This window comes from Drosophila albomicans, chromosome 2R, assembly GCF_009650485.2.
Source record: "Drosophila albomicans strain 15112-1751.03 chromosome 2R, ASM965048v2, whole genome shotgun sequence".
NCBI lineage: Eukaryota > Metazoa > Arthropoda > Insecta > Diptera > Drosophilidae > Drosophila > Drosophila albomicans.
Window position 1 is genome coordinate 25835898 of NC_047631.2, and position 17455 is coordinate 25853352.

At 38.9% G+C, this 17455-nt stretch overlaps 3 protein-coding genes across 5 annotated transcripts; all 3 read right to left on the reverse strand.

The window, feature by feature from the left end:
• Positions 1 to 47: 47 nt before the first annotated feature.
• Positions 48 to 1230, reverse strand: LOC117575913 (uncharacterized). Its single transcript, XM_052006702.1, has 3 exons — positions 536 to 1230; positions 265 to 473; positions 48 to 206 (listed from the first exon to the last, which is right to left on the reverse strand). Exons 1-3 carry the CDS (start codon positions 957 to 959, stop codon positions 60 to 62), a joined length of 780 nt encoding a protein of 259 aa, XP_051862662.1. The 5' UTR covers positions 960 to 1230; the 3' UTR covers positions 48 to 59.
• An 871-nt stretch (positions 1231 to 2101) lies between these two features.
• Positions 2102 to 12635, reverse strand: LOC117574696 (calcium-binding mitochondrial carrier protein Aralar1). Of its 3 annotated transcripts, none has more exons than XM_034258605.2 (10): positions 12555 to 12635; positions 6224 to 6376; positions 5027 to 5189; positions 4875 to 4966; positions 4617 to 4811; positions 4338 to 4561; positions 3535 to 3701; positions 3357 to 3475; positions 2688 to 3297; positions 2102 to 2626 (listed from the first exon to the last, which is right to left on the reverse strand). In XM_034258605.2, exons 1-10 carry the CDS (start codon positions 12618 to 12620, stop codon positions 2325 to 2327), a joined length of 2091 nt encoding a protein of 696 aa, XP_034114496.1. In that variant the 5' UTR covers positions 12621 to 12635; the 3' UTR covers positions 2102 to 2324. The 3 variants fall into 3 exon arrangements, with proteins under 3 accessions (XP_034114496.1, XP_034114499.1, XP_034114498.1); XM_034258608.2 differs by lacking the exon at positions 12555 to 12635 and adding an exon at positions 9969 to 10384; XM_034258607.2 differs by lacking the exon at positions 12555 to 12635 and adding an exon at positions 6610 to 6768.
• An 857-nt stretch (positions 12636 to 13492) lies between these two features.
• Positions 13493 to 17077, reverse strand: LOC117574236 (STAM-binding protein-like A). Its single transcript, XM_034257949.2, has 5 exons — positions 16712 to 17077; positions 15918 to 16442; positions 15535 to 15856; positions 14628 to 14740; positions 13493 to 14555 (listed from the first exon to the last, which is right to left on the reverse strand). Exons 1-5 carry the CDS (start codon positions 16825 to 16827, stop codon positions 14390 to 14392), a joined length of 1242 nt encoding a protein of 413 aa, XP_034113840.1. The 5' UTR covers positions 16828 to 17077; the 3' UTR covers positions 13493 to 14389.
• Between the last annotated feature and the right edge of the window lie 378 nt (positions 17078 to 17455).

Genomic DNA, 17455 nt, shown 5'->3' on the forward strand with positions numbered 1-17455 from the left:
TGTTAATTTGAAAGGAAAGTATTTGTCTCTAATTCAAACTACAGCTATTGACTTTAGTTCTACTTGACACTCATGTCGAAGGTGGGAGCCACAGCCACAGGAATGGGAACATTGCGTGGATGATTGAGATCACCACGATCGTAGTAGCCACCCAAATGCTCGCCAGGCACATGATATAGACCATAATGCAGTCCCGTGTTGGCCACCTAAATGTGGTAAAATATATTGAATTTATATTGTAATATTTCATACTCTGCAACTCACTCTCTTCAGCCCATTGATCGAGGCCAGCAGCAGCGCCATTTTGGCCAACAGCAAAGCCTTGCCACTGACTATGGATAGCATCTGAAAGCCCATTGGCACCAGGACAGCGCCCAGAGCTGTGACGCCAAACATCATGGTGATGATCATGTTAAAGCGATGGCGTCTAAGACGAGCGCTGCCCGTTGAATCCGCTTGAGTTGCAGGTGCATCTGCAAGATACATTTATATCTTAAGATTGCAGCAGGAGAGTTTGAACTACTTTTAATATTACCTCTGCTCAGATAGCGCTCTGTGAGCTTCACCAGATTCACTTGCAGCGTGTGCGTGGTCAAACTCTTGGCCAAGCTGCTGGCCAGCTGATCGAACCAAGTGAGATGCTTCAGATCCTTGCGATCATCGCCTGCCTGTCGCGCCTGTCCATTTGTGGTATTCGACGCAGCAACTAGACGAACACCCTCGAAAAGTGGAATCACATCAGAGCTCATGACATCCTCAAAGATGCGCAGACTGCGTGAACGGAAGCAGGACCACAATCCCAAGCTGCCACCGGATTGTAAGCAATTATGCAGCTGATGATGGAGTTGTTTTAGTTGAGCTATCCATGAGATACGCGTATCCGTTTGCGTTGGCGTCGCCGCAGTGCTTGCCACAAGTGGCAGCAGCAAGCAAACTGCATACATAAATTTCACTTGCATTTCGTGGTGATCGCGTCAAGGTCTGAAATGAAACTGAGGTTGCTACAACGATCGACGCTGACTTTTTATGGCCGCTGGAATGGAAATGTCTTTTGGGGCATGCAACCGGTGATTACGCATTGCGTGCAGAATTATAGCAAATGTCTAACGGTCAGCCGATGCGTTTGTCATGGTCAACCAGACAGTCATGGGTGGTGGGTGGTGCCCAAGATCCAGTAAGTCACAATGTCGCAAAAACTGTTGAATTCGAAATTGAATTTGCTCTGTCTGTCTCTCTGACTGTCCGTCTCTGGGTGACCTGGAAACCTTGCTGCGTAGACATGAAATTAACTTGTCATCGCCAAGAGTATTCTAATCGAATGTGCCACAAAGCTGTTGGCTGCACATGTGGCAGTTGCATTTGGGCCTGAAATCAAGCGCTCCATTGACCTGGCAATCACAATGGGCATAACATTCAATTTGCGGAACTTTCCAACTTGCGACAAATGCGAGAAAAGTTGTGAAAAACGTTGTAGAGTTTGCTTTCTAGATATGTTAAATATATAATTTGCAACAAGAAATGGGAGTGAAATTAAGACTCAGCTCTTTCATTCAGTTTATAATAAATCACAATGTAAATTTAAAGTTCTCTCGAATCTCTTCAAATATTCATTCATTGCCAAAAAAAAATGAAGCTTTTCTTTCATCTCTTTAAATATATTTCATTTAAACCCACAAAAGAAAAGAGCACAGTATAAAGCACATAAACAATTTTTCAATTTTGTACATATTTTTGTTTTTTAGATTGTATTTATTTAAATTTATTAGCTAAGAGGTAATTCATTGCATTTTCCTTTTGTTTTTCTTTAATATAACTTTTGAACAAATTCGTACTAAGATTAGAAGGTTGTTTTTTGTTGTTTCTTGTTTATGTTTTTAGGCTTAAATAGTTCATTGAGTGCAAAAGTTGACGATCAGTGATTTGTTTTAAACTTTAGACTATGCATCTAGTTAAAAAATGTTTACAAAAAACATCAACGAGTTTTCATTTCACATTTCTCATGCTCGATGCTATAGTGTAGGTAAAAACAGTTGCCATTCAATTGTGTGCCATAAATATCTGCTATAAACATATATACACTCTACTATATATTTCACATATGTTGGGGAATCTGATTTGATTACTCTGAACTACTCGCTCTTTTCGTTTCTTGTTTTTTTTTTGGGCCAATGTAAATGTGTGTTCTAGCAAAAGATATATGTATTTACATGTGGAACAGATTGCGCATCTTCTAGATGCATCTTCTCTCTCTATACATATCTATGGCTAACAACTGTACAACTTTAGACCTAACTGGCGCACTGCAGGCGATGGCGCCAATACAATCATGAACTAGTCCCCGATCCAATCGTTGTGCCAGTGGCAGCAGCTCCACGTCCAAATCGTGGCAGATACAGTCCAAACTTCGACTCGATGCCTGCGAGTAGAGGAACAGCTGCGTTATAGCCACCAATGTGATCGACACGCGGTTGCGCTGTGCCCAGCGTATTGTCCAGTGGCACAGCCAATTTGGCGCTCTGCGATCCCTTGGGTTGATTGCCGCCAAAGTCGACGTAGAAAAGACGCTGCAGCAGTTCGTAGGTGAACAAAGTGACACCAAACTGTGGCGATGAGCGGCAAACGCGAGCTACAGAAGGCAAAATCAATTAGATCACAATAAGAGAATTGAAGTAGTCATCACTACTCACCAGCTGTGCCCTTCCAGAATGCACGCGGACCCTCCTCGGCCATAATCTTCTTGGTGGCATCCCACAGACCCGTGTACGTCGTCTGTCCCTGACGTGCCGCAACCTGCAGACGTGTTTTGATCACATCAGCTGGCGTCACTAAAGCAGCAGCTGGTATGCCAGCAATGGCACCAGCAGCCAACAAAGACACTGGACTATTATAGCCATCCTTGTCGGCAAAAGCGCCTTTGATGTGCGCATATGTGGGAAAGTAAATGGCCGAGAAGTTGACATCGCGCAGCAGACACGCCTTGGCTCCCTTGTAGAGACCAAAGAAGCCCAGCTCACGCACCACGGATAAGGCACTTATCTTCGAGCCACCAGCAATTTCACCCGCCACCTGCAGACGAATCTTGACTATCTCCAGCGGATTGGTAAAGATCACCTGCGCAGCGCCACCACAACCACCGGCAATAACCTCACCCCAGACGGGAATGTTGCTGCGCTTATCCGTGAACTTGTCGCGCACAAAATCATTCACTGTCAGCTTGATGGCCTTCTCGGGTGCCACGCCCATGAGCTGGGGCAACAGACCACGATAGAGACCGAGCACGCCTTCATGACGAATGACCTAGAGAGGAAATGGAATAAGTTAATGCTTATACTTGAAAGTGTATTAGTTAAACGCACCTTCTTAAAGCAATCCCAGGAGTTTCTGTAGGCAACTTCGCCAATCATGGAGCCTGTGCGTTGATTCTGCATGCGTGTCTTGACCAGATCAATGGGATAGACCACAGTGGCGCCAGTAGCTAAGGGAAATAGGAAAGACATTAGTTAAGAGATCAGTTTAGAGATTTACTCTACTTACCGCCCGCAAAGGAGGCCAAGGTAAAGCGATAGGTGGCTTCGAGCACCTGAATCAAGGCCGAACGATCGCTTGGACTGTCGACAGCCTTGATCTCGGCCAGTCGGTGAGTGATATGTTTCGTATAATGCTCGGGTGCAATGTTGCTCAGGTCGCTGTAGTCGATGCGGCTGCAGGGCAAGTGAATAAAATTCATTAACTAAGTGATCAAACAACTTCATAAAAGACTAATAACAAAGTAGCTAATAAAAACTAAAACACACCGAAGGCTTTGAAATGCAAAATGTGGAAGGTGACTTAACTATTTTTGTATGCAGGGCTGTGTGGGGAGAGAGGAGAGAGAGAGCGAGAAAGAGAGAACGATAACGATAACGAGAGAGGAGTACCATGCGGTAAACGTAACGTTTTTCTATTCAAAAAAAGGACAACAACACTTGCCTACTTGGAGAAATCTTTTTGCGTTTCCACCAGCTTCTAATTTATCAAACGAGACACAAATACACAATTGATGCAACAACATTTTTGTATTAATTTTTTGGTATGCAATTTCATTAAATGAGTGCAATAGAAAGGGAGATAGGTAAAGAAACAGAAATAGAGAGAGAAAGAGAGCAAAACAGTTAATAACAAGACACGGAGAGAGAGACGTACACACACGACAAAATGATGTGGAACTTCGATTAACTGAGACCAAGTGAACTGCTTCTACTGCTGCTCGTTTAAAGCTTTCTGATTAGTCTTGGATATTCTTGCAAAGATCAACGAGTGTGTTTGGGAAAATTGGATATATTCGAGGAGCAACTCACCCTGGTTGATTGACGGCGCCCGTCAACTGAAAGAGAATATCGATCTCTAGTGGAGTAATCTGACTCATGGTCTGTGCCGCATAGAGCAGCTCGTTCTTGGTGACCGTCTCAGTGCGACTGCCTTTGGTGGCATACAGATAGATCTGCTTGATCAGCTCCATGTTGTTCAGCAGCGAGGTAAATGCTATGAAATACGGGAAGCTCACTCGATGACCCTCCGTGACCTACGAATATATTTCATATTAATAGGTAATCAAGAGTAATACTCGATCAACTTACCGCCACCAAGTTATCCTTGACATCGGCGGTGAGTAAATGCCGCTTAACCTTAACGATTATGTCCTGAAAGTCTAAGGGGGAAATGAATCCAGTGCCAGCTGGATCCTTGCTGCGGAATGCCTCCATTGCGTGCTCCTCATGAAAATCATGCAGCAATTGCGTAAATTCAGCATAGTTGATAAGGCGTTGCTTTTTCTACAAATGTAAAGAATTGGATTTAAAAAACAAATTATAAATAACAAATTAATGTTGACTCACCTCACCAAAGTATCGCTTAATAAATGTACCATCTAAGCTAAAAGGTATCTTTGAGTGCAGTTCGGTTTTTTGTACAACATCAGCAAAGTCAGCTAAGCGTCGTAGTAAACAAAATTAGTCAGAATTAATGAAATTAGCATCATAATATTTACCATATGAGACATTGCCATTGCCTTGGCGATCGAACAGTTGAAAGGCAGTTCTATAGAGAGCATCGGGGGCGCAGAGCAAACCCTCAAATGCCTGAAACTCCGAGAATGATATGAGACCATCTTTGCTCGTATCTGCAATGCCGGCCAACAAGCGAACAGATTCCTAAAAAAAAGTAAAATATAGATCAAATAATGTTCATAATTGATGATGCCTTTGCATAATGCAATAAAAAGAAACCAAATTGTATTGGATTTATTTATTTGCTTCAAAAATTATGCAATAATATAAAATATGCACTTATGTGCAATGCGTTTATCTTAAATAATTAACGACAAATAAGCTTTTATGCAATTATCTTGGATGTGCAATTAAATGTAGTTGCAATAATCTAAAACATTCAATTGCATAATGAAATAAAAACAAATTAAATTTATTCAATTATTTAAAAAATTATGCAATAATCCAAATAATGCATTTATATGCAATCCATTTAACTCAACCAAATAAATTTTAATGCAATTATCTGGAATGTGCAATTAAATGTGGCTGCAATAATCCAAAATATGCCATTATATGCTACCTTTATGTAATTATTTTAGATCACCAATTAAATCTAGTTGCATCTTTCGATATTTTACTGTAGTTCAGTGTTTAACCGGACATTGGAACAATCGGACCTGGTTAATAATTATTGGCTATAACTTTATCACAAATCCAAAAATTAAATAAAGTACAATCCGACGACTTTGCCCCGGTCACGAAAACTGCAAATCAGTTACGGCTACGATTCCCCGGCCAGGCAAACAAATTGATAACACGCTGGAGGCAAAAGTTTGAATGTTGTGACGTTAACACGAGGTGGCCAAGTGATCGAGTTCACATTGAGTCCAGATATGATGCATAGAAATGATTTAGTTAGTTAGTATGTGTGTGTGTGTGAGTGGGGTTGAATACATCTTATGCTGCGACTTTCACACAGGTAATTATCTATCTCTTTACTGCCTGATAAGAGCAAGCAGGCAACCCGAGTTCGCCGTCGTCGTCGTTGTCGTCATTTTTATTGTTGTTGGCGATTGCTTATCAGACTGCGACTGCGACTGGCTGGGTATGTGTGTGTTTGTGTGGGTTTCGCGTATAACCTTGCAATGACCCAGCGTTTGGATGCTACTATGTATGTATGTTGTGTATGTACTTACATCATTGAAAGCCGCCTCTGTGAACAGACCCAGGAACTTGCGCACGAAATCCTCACTGGTCATGTACTGTTCGCCATCCTTTTGAATTGACGCGTACTTCTGGAAGACTTCACGCAGTTTATCGGTGCTGGCGCGCTTCAATAGTGATGGAGTCTGCAAGAAAATGTAAAGAGAAAACCGATCAAGAGATTAAGATCAAATTATTTACATACGCACACACGCACACACTCGCATTGCCATATGACAATCGCTCTCACTAGTCTTCGTGTTGTCTCTCTCGCACGCACGCTCTCTCTCGTAATGCGGCGGCCAAACAAAAGCAACACGTGTCATAAATCAAAGCAATTTGCTCTCTGTAAATGCTTTTCTCGATTACTAGAACTCACAGTTGCGGAAATTGGCATTTTGTTGATATGAAATTTACAACTTGTGCGGCCAGTTTAAACAATGCTGGCATTTAATTAGCTCATCAACTTGAGCCCAACCAAACTAAACTGAACTGAAGCAAGCGACAACAGCGCCTGACGCAACTGACTGCCCAAATTCTGCTTTAGTGTTCTATCTACTTCTGCCGAAGTGACAAAGAGAGCAAAATAGAGAGCGCAAATTTTATGCAAACACTCGAAGAAGAGAGCATGTTTTTTTTTTATCTTGCTTGCTTCAAGGGGGTTTCGTCAAAATTGATCGATCGCTTATTCTCTCTTTTGCTTTTTGCGCTCTTTGCGGGAGGCATTCTCTCTTTCTTTGCAATTAGCTGCTCAATTGTTGACATCATAAATAAAGCACTTTTTTTATGGTTTGTTTGCAAACAATATTCAATGCGAGTGGAGAGCGAAGAGTAAAAATAGGCAACATAAATTAGCAATGTTATTAATAGGCAAACTCTTCATATTGCCGCTCGCTCTTGCTCTTCATATTTCCTATCTACGCATAGACTCAGGGCCATTGGGTCAACAACGCTGCTGTTGTAATTCCGTCAACAAGTTCGATTCTCTTCTCTCACGTTTATCAATTAATCCATTGACGTAATGCGATTATCATGTCAGTCCATGGGAATTGTCATTCGCTCTCCCTCTCTCTCTCTCTCTCTCTCTCTCTTGATTTCTGTGTCAGTTGCTGGGGTCCCCCATTTGCATTTGTTGATGTGTTTGTTTTTCTTTTATGCAAAAATAAACAAAAACGTGTAATGCATTTTACCAGTGGAGAGAAAAACATTTAATTGTGTCCTGTACTAAAATCCAATCTTATCAGCGTGTTGTTTACTGTTATTGTTTGTGCAGGGGACTGAATAAATATTACTATAAATCACAAAAGTGAATTCGCTGTCCAACTAATGGAATATCGATGCGAATTATATTTATAAAGTGAATGCAATTTCTATTAATTTATATGTAAATTAGAACTGATTACAAAAAAGAAAGTATTTTTGGAAATCAAGTACGAATAACAAGATTTTTAGAATATATTAAATTATATTTTGATGTAAACTTTTGATAATAAAGCGAATTCATGAAAACAGCTTTTACTAAATATTTTTAATCGAATTAAAAAAGAAATAAAATTACTTTTAACATATCTTTGTTTAGTAATTCCGATAAAAATTTTAAAATTTCAAGTAAAAAACTTAGTTAAAATATTTGGTAATAAAATTACTTTTATTTTCGTTTCACAATTCCGATAAAATTTCCGAGCATTAAATTATTTGGTAAAAAATGACTATTATCTTTGTTTAAAAATTCCAAGTAAGAATTATCAATCAATAGTTTTCAAGATATTATAGATTAATATCAAAAATTTCTAAGCTCAGTTGACATTAAATATATTAAAAATCAAAGAAATGAATATGATTCTAATATAGCAACCGGATTATGTTCCCATAACAATCAATCAATAGTTTTGAAAATGTTATAGATTAACATTAAAAGTTACTAAGTTAGTATAAAATATATTTAAAATCTACGAAATGAATGTGATTCTAATATAGGATCCGGATTATGTTCCCATAACAATCCCTTTAATTCAATTTAAAGCCGCACAACAATGCGTGAAATCACAAAGCAAGGACTAAACAAATCCCGACCATAAGGACGCGAAACGTAATCAAAAGTCAGAGATGAAAGCTTAGAGTGCTTGAATAATCAAAAGCTAAAGCAAAAATTGTTTGCATTTATTATGCCAAGCACTGAATCCCCCACAATTGTGCACACATTGAACTTGAAAAGCCGCAAACATTCACACTCACACACATAAAGAGACTTGTTTCTGTGTGTGTTGCATGTGCAGCGTGTAACGTTGCACATACGCCGTGTATGACGGCGGCAGGTAATATTATTTGCACGAAGCCAAGTTTTTTTTTTTTCGTCGTTGTTGTTGTCTCCGTTTTTTGTTAGTTGTCAGCTGAAAATTATAATGAGGTCATTTGTCTGCTGACTGTTGCTGTTGTTGCTGTTGTCAAAGGTCGCAGAGGCTGAGCCTGCAGCGTGTGGCACGTGCTACAGAGTGTTGCCTCTCCATTCGTATCACTTTATGCAAATTCTGGGCACAGTTTCTGTCCAAGGTCATTCAGGCTGTTCATTATCGCCATTGCCACATGCAACAATAGTTATGCGGCAGACAGCGGCATATTTAACAAATCGAATAAATTATCACAGCTAAGCTTAAGGACGCATTAAAGTCAAAAGTAATGTTAGTTCTGACAACTTTTTCGCTACTGTTCGTTATATGCACACATTATATACATATTTTATTTACGCTCAAAGCAGTTAAAAGCCAATTTCTGTGGGCCCAGATAATTGAACAGTCTACACATTATGTACAGTTAGCTAATTGATGAGCGCAAAGTGTTTAATACAGAGAGAGGGGAAACTGAGCGAGAAATACGAATTGTTTTCGCAAAAAGTTCAGCTGCACTGTGTAACTAGTTGGTTGACAATTGTTCAAGCCCCCTTTTGATACTAAATGCAATTGTCGCCAACTGCGACAGACAGACAAACAGAGAGACAGAGAGAAGAAGAAGAAGCTGAAACAATAAAAACAATATCAAGAGTCTAGTGAAAACTGAGATAGCGTTGAGATAATTCAGCTTTTGAATGAAGGTGATTCCGTTAGCTGTTCTCATTGTTGTTGTTGTTGTTGCTTGACATTAGAATGGAAACTGAGGGACGGCCGCCAAAAAACATATGATGCGTGTTTTCTCGAGCTTTTTTCTCTATAGATCATTTAAGCAATACGCACACACATTCTTAAGATATTTCTATTTGTCAGTTTATATAATAATAATGATGCTTATAGGAATTGAAACAATGACAGGCACTGAAAAGAAAACACAAATACTTTTACTACAGCCAATCTCATCACAAATGGGATTCATGTTTGTCTTTTATCTAATCAAATGAAATAACAATTCTTGCTTTGAAAGTTTACAAAATATGGAAATTTAGTTGATTAGCATAATGAATAGGAAACGGAAAATTTAGCGATTTATAACAGGTGATTATTTTTTTTATTTTTTTGGGAATATTAATTTCAACAGTTTATATAAACTTTGCTTATTCATCGAAATTATAAACCAATTTAAATAATTGTTATCACTTTTTGAGGAAATTACGTTCAGTGTAGGAAGTAAAAAAAAAGCTGATCATATCATTTGCCGATAACGTTTTAGATATTCGTGCCCAACTATACGGCTGTTGTGTGAAATAATGTTTAGAGAGCACACATATCGTAAAGTTGAATAACTATTTACCTCTTCCATTTTTGAACACAATTAGAAAAGTCTTATGGGAACGTGAAACACTTGAAAAGCGATTTGAGATTTTTATTGTACTATTGCGATTGATCGATGTTGATCGCAATCTTTTTGCATTCAAATCTCTCGTATGTAAGCTAATTATTCAGCTTTTGTTTACGTCGCGACGATACAAAAACTATTCCAACTGTTGCTATTAATGATAATAATATCGAGTATTCCAATTTGCCAATGAACTTCCAGACCCAACACGATTTCAATTTTCCGTCGCTCTCTCTCTTCCACTCTCTCGTTCTCACTCTCTCACTTTCTATGTGGTGTATATATTTAATTTTTCTTTATATATTTCAAATGGTTTTTTGGATTTTCTTGTTGAAACGCGCGATTCGCGATTCATTCGTGCGTTTGCGTCGCGTCACTTTTCCGTTCTGAATCAAAATCTGAGGCACTGGCAAAAAAAGCTTTTCCCAGTAATAATGCTCGCTGCTGTCGCTGCTGCTGTCGCTGCTGCTGTCGCTGCTGCTGTCGACGTCGACGCTGACGTTGACTGCGACGCCAGCAGCAACTGACGACTGACGACTGGGCTTACAGTTTTTAATAATGCACTTGTGTGTTTGTTGTTTAATAATCTTTTTGATGTGTGCGTCATTTGACAACTGCTGTTGTAATCTGCAACTGTATTTGCTATTTGTTTGTGTTGGTGTAGGAATGCAACAACAATAACAACAACAACAACAAAAGTAATCAACAACCACTGTGCGATATTTCATGTGGGTGAAGAGCGTGCGAACATTCTCAACACAAACAAACTAATCGTGTGTGTGTGTGTAACAGGTGGTTGTTGTTGCACACACACACACTCACACACACACAGTCGGGCATAAACAGGAAATTACTGTGTACAGCTTTCCTGGGTGCATTTTGCATGGCGATAATTCAAAGCAAAAGCTTTGAACGCTCGACTTGGCAAAACTTCTATTTATTGCCCACTAGAGAGCGAGAGAAAGAACGCTTAGCTGCTGCTGCTGCTTCTGCTGACAGAAATACAATTGTAATGAGCTTTAAAGTTCAACTAGCATTTCAAATTGCAGCACGTGCAGCAGCAGCGACAGCAGCAAAAGGGCAACAAAAATCATGTTAATCGCTGCGTTGCGCATACGCCGCATTGTCCGGCCGGGGAGAAACGCACGCACGTGAATAGCGCATGGTTTGTGTTATAAAAATAGCCACAGGCATAAAAAGCATTGAATGAGCAAAGAACAAGTAAGAAAACTACAGTCGAGTGTGCTCGACTGTGAAATACCCGAAACTAGTTTTGAATAAAAGCAAAATATTGTGATATTATTCTCAAAATATACCACAAAATATTAAATAAATGTCAAATGGTATAATTGGTATATTTATATGGTACTTATAGACAGCAAAATATATCAGATTGTCAGCCAAAACACATAGGAGTATTTCTTTATAAATTTCGACAATTTTTGTCTGATCGCAACCAAATTTTCAGGAATCATAAAGACTATAGTTATTATTATATACAAGAAAATTAGCGACTCTAGCTTTACAAATACGCTTGTTATTCGATTTTCGTTGATTTTCGGGGGCGGAAGTGGGCGTGGCAAACATTTGAATCAAACTTAATATGCGTGCAAACATAACAAATGCTGTTGAAGAAAAATTTTAGCTCTATCTCTTATAGTCTCTGAGATCTAGGTGTTCATACGGACGGACGGACAGACAGACAGACGGACAGATAGACTATATGGCTATATCGTCTCGGCTGTTGACTTTAATGAAGAATATTTATACTTTATGGGGTCGGAGATGCCTCCTTCCACCTGTTACATACATTTACATTGTACATTTCCTGTCGGCACAAAGTTATAATACCCTTTTACAATATGGGTAACGGGTATACAAATAAAATAGAGCCGCACTAACAAAGAATAGCATAGCATACTATAATAATATATATGTGTATGGTGTATAAGAGATGATGGGTCAGCCGAGTGGAAGTCAGACGATGATGATGGTGGCACTTGAGGGCGCCACTAACAACGCTGTAAATTGTGAGTTATGAGCTTGCAGAGCGAACCCGCTGCATGCAATTCATTAAACTAAACGAACAGCAATTACGTCTGAAGGTGCACGAAACGGCAATAGCAACAGCAACAGAAATAGAGACAGCAAGAACTCTCTTCAGTTGAGGCATTGTTATCAAGGTTAGCGAAATGTCACTGCCTGAGACCCCAAGCAGCTGATTGTGTGTGGTGCCAGTTCAGTTCAGCTCAGCTGACGTCGTGTCCTTTGAGCGCCAGGCACCGCGAGCAAAAGGCAAACAGACAGACGGACGGACAGACAGACAGACGGACGGAAGTCTCAAGGGAAACATTTCCGTTTTGCTGCTTAAGATAATCAAAAAAAAAAGCAAGCACGTAAAAGCAATTGCTTTTAAGGGTTGTCTACCTTTTAGCCGTTTAGCATTTGCCGCTCTTATCAGTCTTTAGCTGCTTATCATTAGCACACTTTTGCTATATGGTACATATGTGTATGTTTTATGCTTGTAATCCTCTTACTTACTTCTTGACATTGAGCCCTTGTTACAGCTGGTATCCAATTAATTGGACACCGTTCGAGTATTGGCATTATTATATCAGCAGCTGGAGCTTAAGTTCGATTTGGCCGGGCAACCTTTATATATAGTATATGCGGGGGGAGGAGAGGGGAGCAATTGTCTATAACAATAATATTGCAATTAATATTTTGATTGTGTGTGCAAATTGCTTGTATAGTTTTATTTGATTTGCTGCCGTTTTCCGTGTGAAACTTTAATCAAGGGCAAAGGCCACAGAACACACTTACGACACACACACACACAGCGTCCCCTTCCCTGCCCCCTTCTGCTACTGCTGCTTCTTCTTCGTCAGGCTGGTTTGTTGCTGGGTGGAACTGATGTGTCCTCTCGCTCGCTCGCTCTTTCTCTTGCTCTGCTCGGTACTGCTCTTTTTGCTTTATCGATTATTTATCACACGCGTTTTATTTATTTTAACTCTTAGCTCTGCAATTAAACTATATTCAGCGTTTTATATTTGCGGTCGTTGAATTACGCGTTTTTTTGCTGTTTCGTTTTTTTCGGAAGCAGACCGCACGAGACGAGAAAACACACAGAACTGCGGGCGGGAAATGTAAGCGCGCAAAGGGCCATAACTGTAATGAGGGAAATTTTAGCATAGACGTTGAATTTCCCTTTTGGTCATTATTTTAGGCTTTTTCGCCATCGAAACTCTAATAATAAAACTACATGAATGAAAGTTAACGCAAAGCGAGTGGAATTTTTTGACAGCTGCGTAAAAATAGACGACGAATTTGATATGTAAAGAGGTCAAGTGGAAAAGTTTAACCTTCGCCATTAACAGCTGTGTGGAAGGTTAACAGCGCCCAATGACCGTTAACATTTGAATGTTAATGACCGTAAAAAAGAAATTGTTTGTTTTGTTTAAAATAAATTACATTTTCTTTTCTCTTTATTTTTATTAAATTTAGCAATTTAGTAAGCATACATAACATGTTTTTATTTTTGCCTGGGCTTGTCATTAAATAACATTTCATCGCATAGATTTTTGTTTTTTTAGTTTTTTTGATAGCAATAGTATAATATTCAAAGTTTGTTTTCTTTAGCTTTAGCTGAGTAATTATAGCTGTATATTGAGTTCCTTGACAGATACAATAATAAATATAAGAATACCAAAGAGTGTTAAGTTTTAACAAACAAAATAAAAAATGATAAAAAAAATTTAAGCCACAATTGTAAATCACATAGAAGAATTTCGTATAGCCGAGCTCTTAACAGAAATGCAAATTGTTATTGCGAGCAAAAATCTAAAATTTCTGCTAAAATCACTTTTTGTGTTCACTCTAATAATAATAATATCTCTGATCATCTTTTTGCTTTTGTTTTTTTTTTTTTGCTTTTTAAGATTGATTTTTCTAGAAAACTTTATATCTAACATCTGTTATGGTTGCGTGTGCTATTTTGAACGAGAAAACTCAATGCAGCGCACGCTCGCAAACTAGAATTATTATTTTAGTTGCAGAATTCGAAATTCCGAAAGTGAGTGTTCATCATAAATAAATTAAACTTAAGCTAATTTTAAAAGGGACTTGTAAACGAAATTTTGAATAGTAATGAAGCCAATTTTCAAGCAAACTAAAAATATTTAAATTTTGATTCATCAAAAGCGACTTAGCTATTGCATTATCTGGTTGGTTAAATTCGCTGCTTTGTTTTTGCATCCATTTTGTGTTTGGTGGTTGGATTCACTCTATCAAGATGTGTGCCTGCTGTTTACGTTTAGTTAGATTAGTTTAGTATTGTTTTTTTTTTGGCTGAGGTTTCAGACTAAGAGTTCAGCATACTATCTGCGCAAATCGATCACCTTGATCTTGGCATGCGAATCCATTTTGATGTGCGCTGCATCCATAAATAGAGGCGGATCATTTGGATGCGGATGAAACCCGGTTTGCCGACACTGTGCAATATAATCTAGTCCATAGTGCGGCGTAAGTATGAAGAAACCATTGCTGCAAATATTATATAATTAGATTAGAATATGAATCACTCTCTTTTTGGGAATTATTCAATGAATGACTCACGCATTGTACTTGGGTGCACAGACGATGGCAATTGCTTCGGGCATCATCATCTGATAGGAGCAATGTGTGTGCAAGTCAACGGAGGACAAGAAAGCGGTCTGAGTGGGATGAGTCTGCAATGGAAGAGTAATAGGAAATTAGTAATAATCTACCTTTGTAATACACTAAATTACTTAATACAAATAAAATCAATTTCTAATTTAATCTGAAAAAAATAACAAACAAAATTTATATTAAATATTTGTGGCAACTTAAATTAGAGCTTAAGTTAACGTGAGTTATCCAATTAACTTTTTATAAAGTAGTATAAAATAAAATACTAAAATTGTATTCAATTAGATTACAGAAATAAAATAAAGGCATGTAAATTATGTTCTCAATTTCAATTAAAGATTTGAATAGCCTAATTTTAAATAAGTAAATAAATACAATTTAATACAAATTTATATGAACCTTTAAAAATAAAATAAATGTATAATTTGTATATATTTGTTCCGAAATTATAATATCAAGGTTACCGAAATAAAGAAATAACATGAGCTATGCACGTAAATTTAAAATATAAAAAATAAAATAAAATGTATATTTATATCTAACATAAACCCAATTTTATGTTGGGATAAGATGGGTAAATACTAGAATAAATTAATATTGTGATAGGAATTAAATATATAAATAGAGTTGGGATTAGGATTAAGAAAAAAAAACGCAATATTTCAAGGGAAATTAAAAAACAATTATAATTAAAAGAAAGTAAATAAGGTAGGAAATATTTAAACTAGAATTTAATAATAATTATGAAAATAAATCAATATTGTAATAGGAATTAAATAGAAATAAAGATTGGAATTAAGAGAAAAAACGGAATATTAAAATGAAAAGAAAATAAGTTTAGCACAGCACTCACATGAATCCAGCCGAGCGTGATGAGCTGCATCTGGTCCTGCACATCGAAGATCTGCTCCTCATGCATGGTGTTGCAGCTGTCGGGTGTCCCTTGCTGCTGGGGCGTGATGATGTGTGTGATGGAGAGCTCGTTACGGGCCAAATGGCCGGCGAGGACGCCGCAAGTCTCAATGTTCTTGGAGGTGTTGGCATGTGCCAGCTGTAGGAACACATCCATGGTGTCGGCAGGTACGTTGACTGTGCGCAACGATCCCGCCAGCAGCGAGTCGGTGCGATTATATTGCGGCTTCTGTCCACGATCAAAGGCGGGCTTCGACGATGTGCTAGAAGAGAGAGAGATAAAAACTTAAGTTAAACTCTAATGGGATTAAAGATGAGACTTACTTGGGTGATCTGTCAGCGCCTGTGTCGACGCCGGGCAGCAACAAACCCGAACTGGGCAAGTGACTGCGATTGGTGCCAGTGGGAAAATCATTGGGATACACCACCTGATCGAGCAGTCCCAACTCTGGCGCCGTCGGCTGATTATTCGCATCCATCTGCACATGCAGATTGGCGGGTATCAACGATGGCACAACTCCTGCTGCCGCTGCCCGTTGTTTCGCCTCCCGTTCCCGTTGCTCCCGGACACGTTCCGCCTCCTTGCTGGCCAGAAACTGTTCGTATTCGCGTTGATACTGCGTGAGGAGCTTGTTGCGCAGCTTCTCTGTGGTGGGCATAATCTCCTCCTTGATGGTCTTGTTGATGGCCTTCACCTCGGCCTTGACGCTATTGTAGTCGGGATGCTGGCGAATCTTCTCGATGAACAGCGTCATGTAGCGCATGTAGAGTATGAAGGCGTTCTCATGGTTTCCCTCATTCAGATAGACGTTCGCCATGCGCAGCATTTCGGTGCCGGAGCGATAATAGCTGTAAAATAGCAAAAAAAAAAAAAAGCCCAAAACGAAAATTATTCAAAGCAAAGTAGCAGGCAGCTGCCAAAGGACACACAAGCAAAACAACAACACACACACACAGACACACATTCGCTCGTAAACAGAGGCCAGCCAATGCCAATAAGAATATCCTTCAAAAGGCAAATACGCGTGCAAGGCCTTTTTCGCAATGACATTGGGAGCACAGCGCTCACATTCCAATTGGCGCCACATCTTAAGGAAATTGGGGAAATTGCAACTTACCGCGTCACCGCCATATTTTTGTCCACCTCGATGACTGTGCCACAATGCGAGAGATATTTCATACGCTCCGCTGGCTCCACAATGGCCATATTCATATTATTCACCGATTTGGACATTTTTGCAAATACGTTTTGTTGCCTCTTCTGATCAGATTTCTTGTCCCTCGCTTGCCTGGTTGGAGTTCAATTCGTATTGTTGTTGTTGGGCTGCCTCTGATTTTCATCTGTTCTCGCCTTGTTTTTTGCGTCTACTTTTGCTTTGGGTTTACCGCTAGTTGGCGTTATTTTGTAACAATTGTAAACCAATTACTCATTACGCAGGTGGTGGTATTGGCGTCGCTGGAAAAACTGCGAAAACAGCTGCTTGCTAATCAGCAAAAAAAACAGCAACGTATAACAGCTGCGTTAACAGCTGCCAATTAACAGCACTGGTATAGTTATCGATTAATCGATAACAAGCATTTACACAGCTATTGACGCAATTTGGAGCACTTGCAAATGGCGGTTAAATTCAAATTTAAATGTTGGTCTAAACAAGTGTTTTGACAATATTTTTGAATTATTTAAGCAAAAGCTGTTAATCAATATGTACTTGGGACTGATAAAGCGTATATAGTTTGGCCTTTGCAAAATACCTTTAATCCTTATCGCAAAAACGCAAATACTTATGACTTGGCTAATCTGCGTAAAACACGAGCACTTATTGGTAATATTAGTTATCAGCCATTATTATTTAAAGACCCCC

Bases quoted from the DNA above. Each gene is read 5' to 3' on its own strand.
- LOC117575913 (XM_052006702.1), bottom strand. From the start codon at position 959: ATGCAAGTGAAATTTATGTATGCAGTTTGCTTGCTGCTGCCACTTGTG. The intron at 474-535 runs GTAATATTAAAA...TGTATCTTGCAG, and splicing joins AGAGCGCTATCTGAGCAGAG to ATGCACCTGCAACTCAAGCG. The intron at 207-264 runs GTGAGTTGCAGA...TACCACATTTAG, and splicing joins CGATCAATGGGCTGAAGAGA to GTGGCCAACACGGGACTGCA.
- LOC117574696 (XM_034258605.2), bottom strand. From the start codon at position 12,620: ATGCCAATACTCGAACGGTGTCCAATTAATTGGATACCAGCTGTAACA. The intron at 6,377-12,554 runs GTAAGTAAGAGG...ATTTTCTTGCAG, and splicing joins CAAGGGCTCAATGTCAAGAA to ACTCCATCACTATTGAAGCG. The intron at 4,967-5,026 runs GTAAATATTATG...TACGACGCTTAG, and splicing joins CAATGGCAATGTCTCATATG to CTGACTTTGCTGATGTTGTA.
- LOC117574236 (XM_034257949.2), bottom strand. From the start codon at position 16,827: ATGTCCAAATCGGTGAATAATATGAATATGGCCATTGTGGAGCCAGCG. The intron at 16,443-16,711 runs GTAAGTTGCAAT...GCTATTTTACAG, and splicing joins AAAAATATGGCGGTGACGCG to CTATTATCGCTCCGGCACCG. The intron at 14,556-14,627 runs GTGAGTCATTCA...TAATATTTGCAG, and splicing joins TGTGCACCCAAGTACAATGC to CAATGGTTTCTTCATACTTA.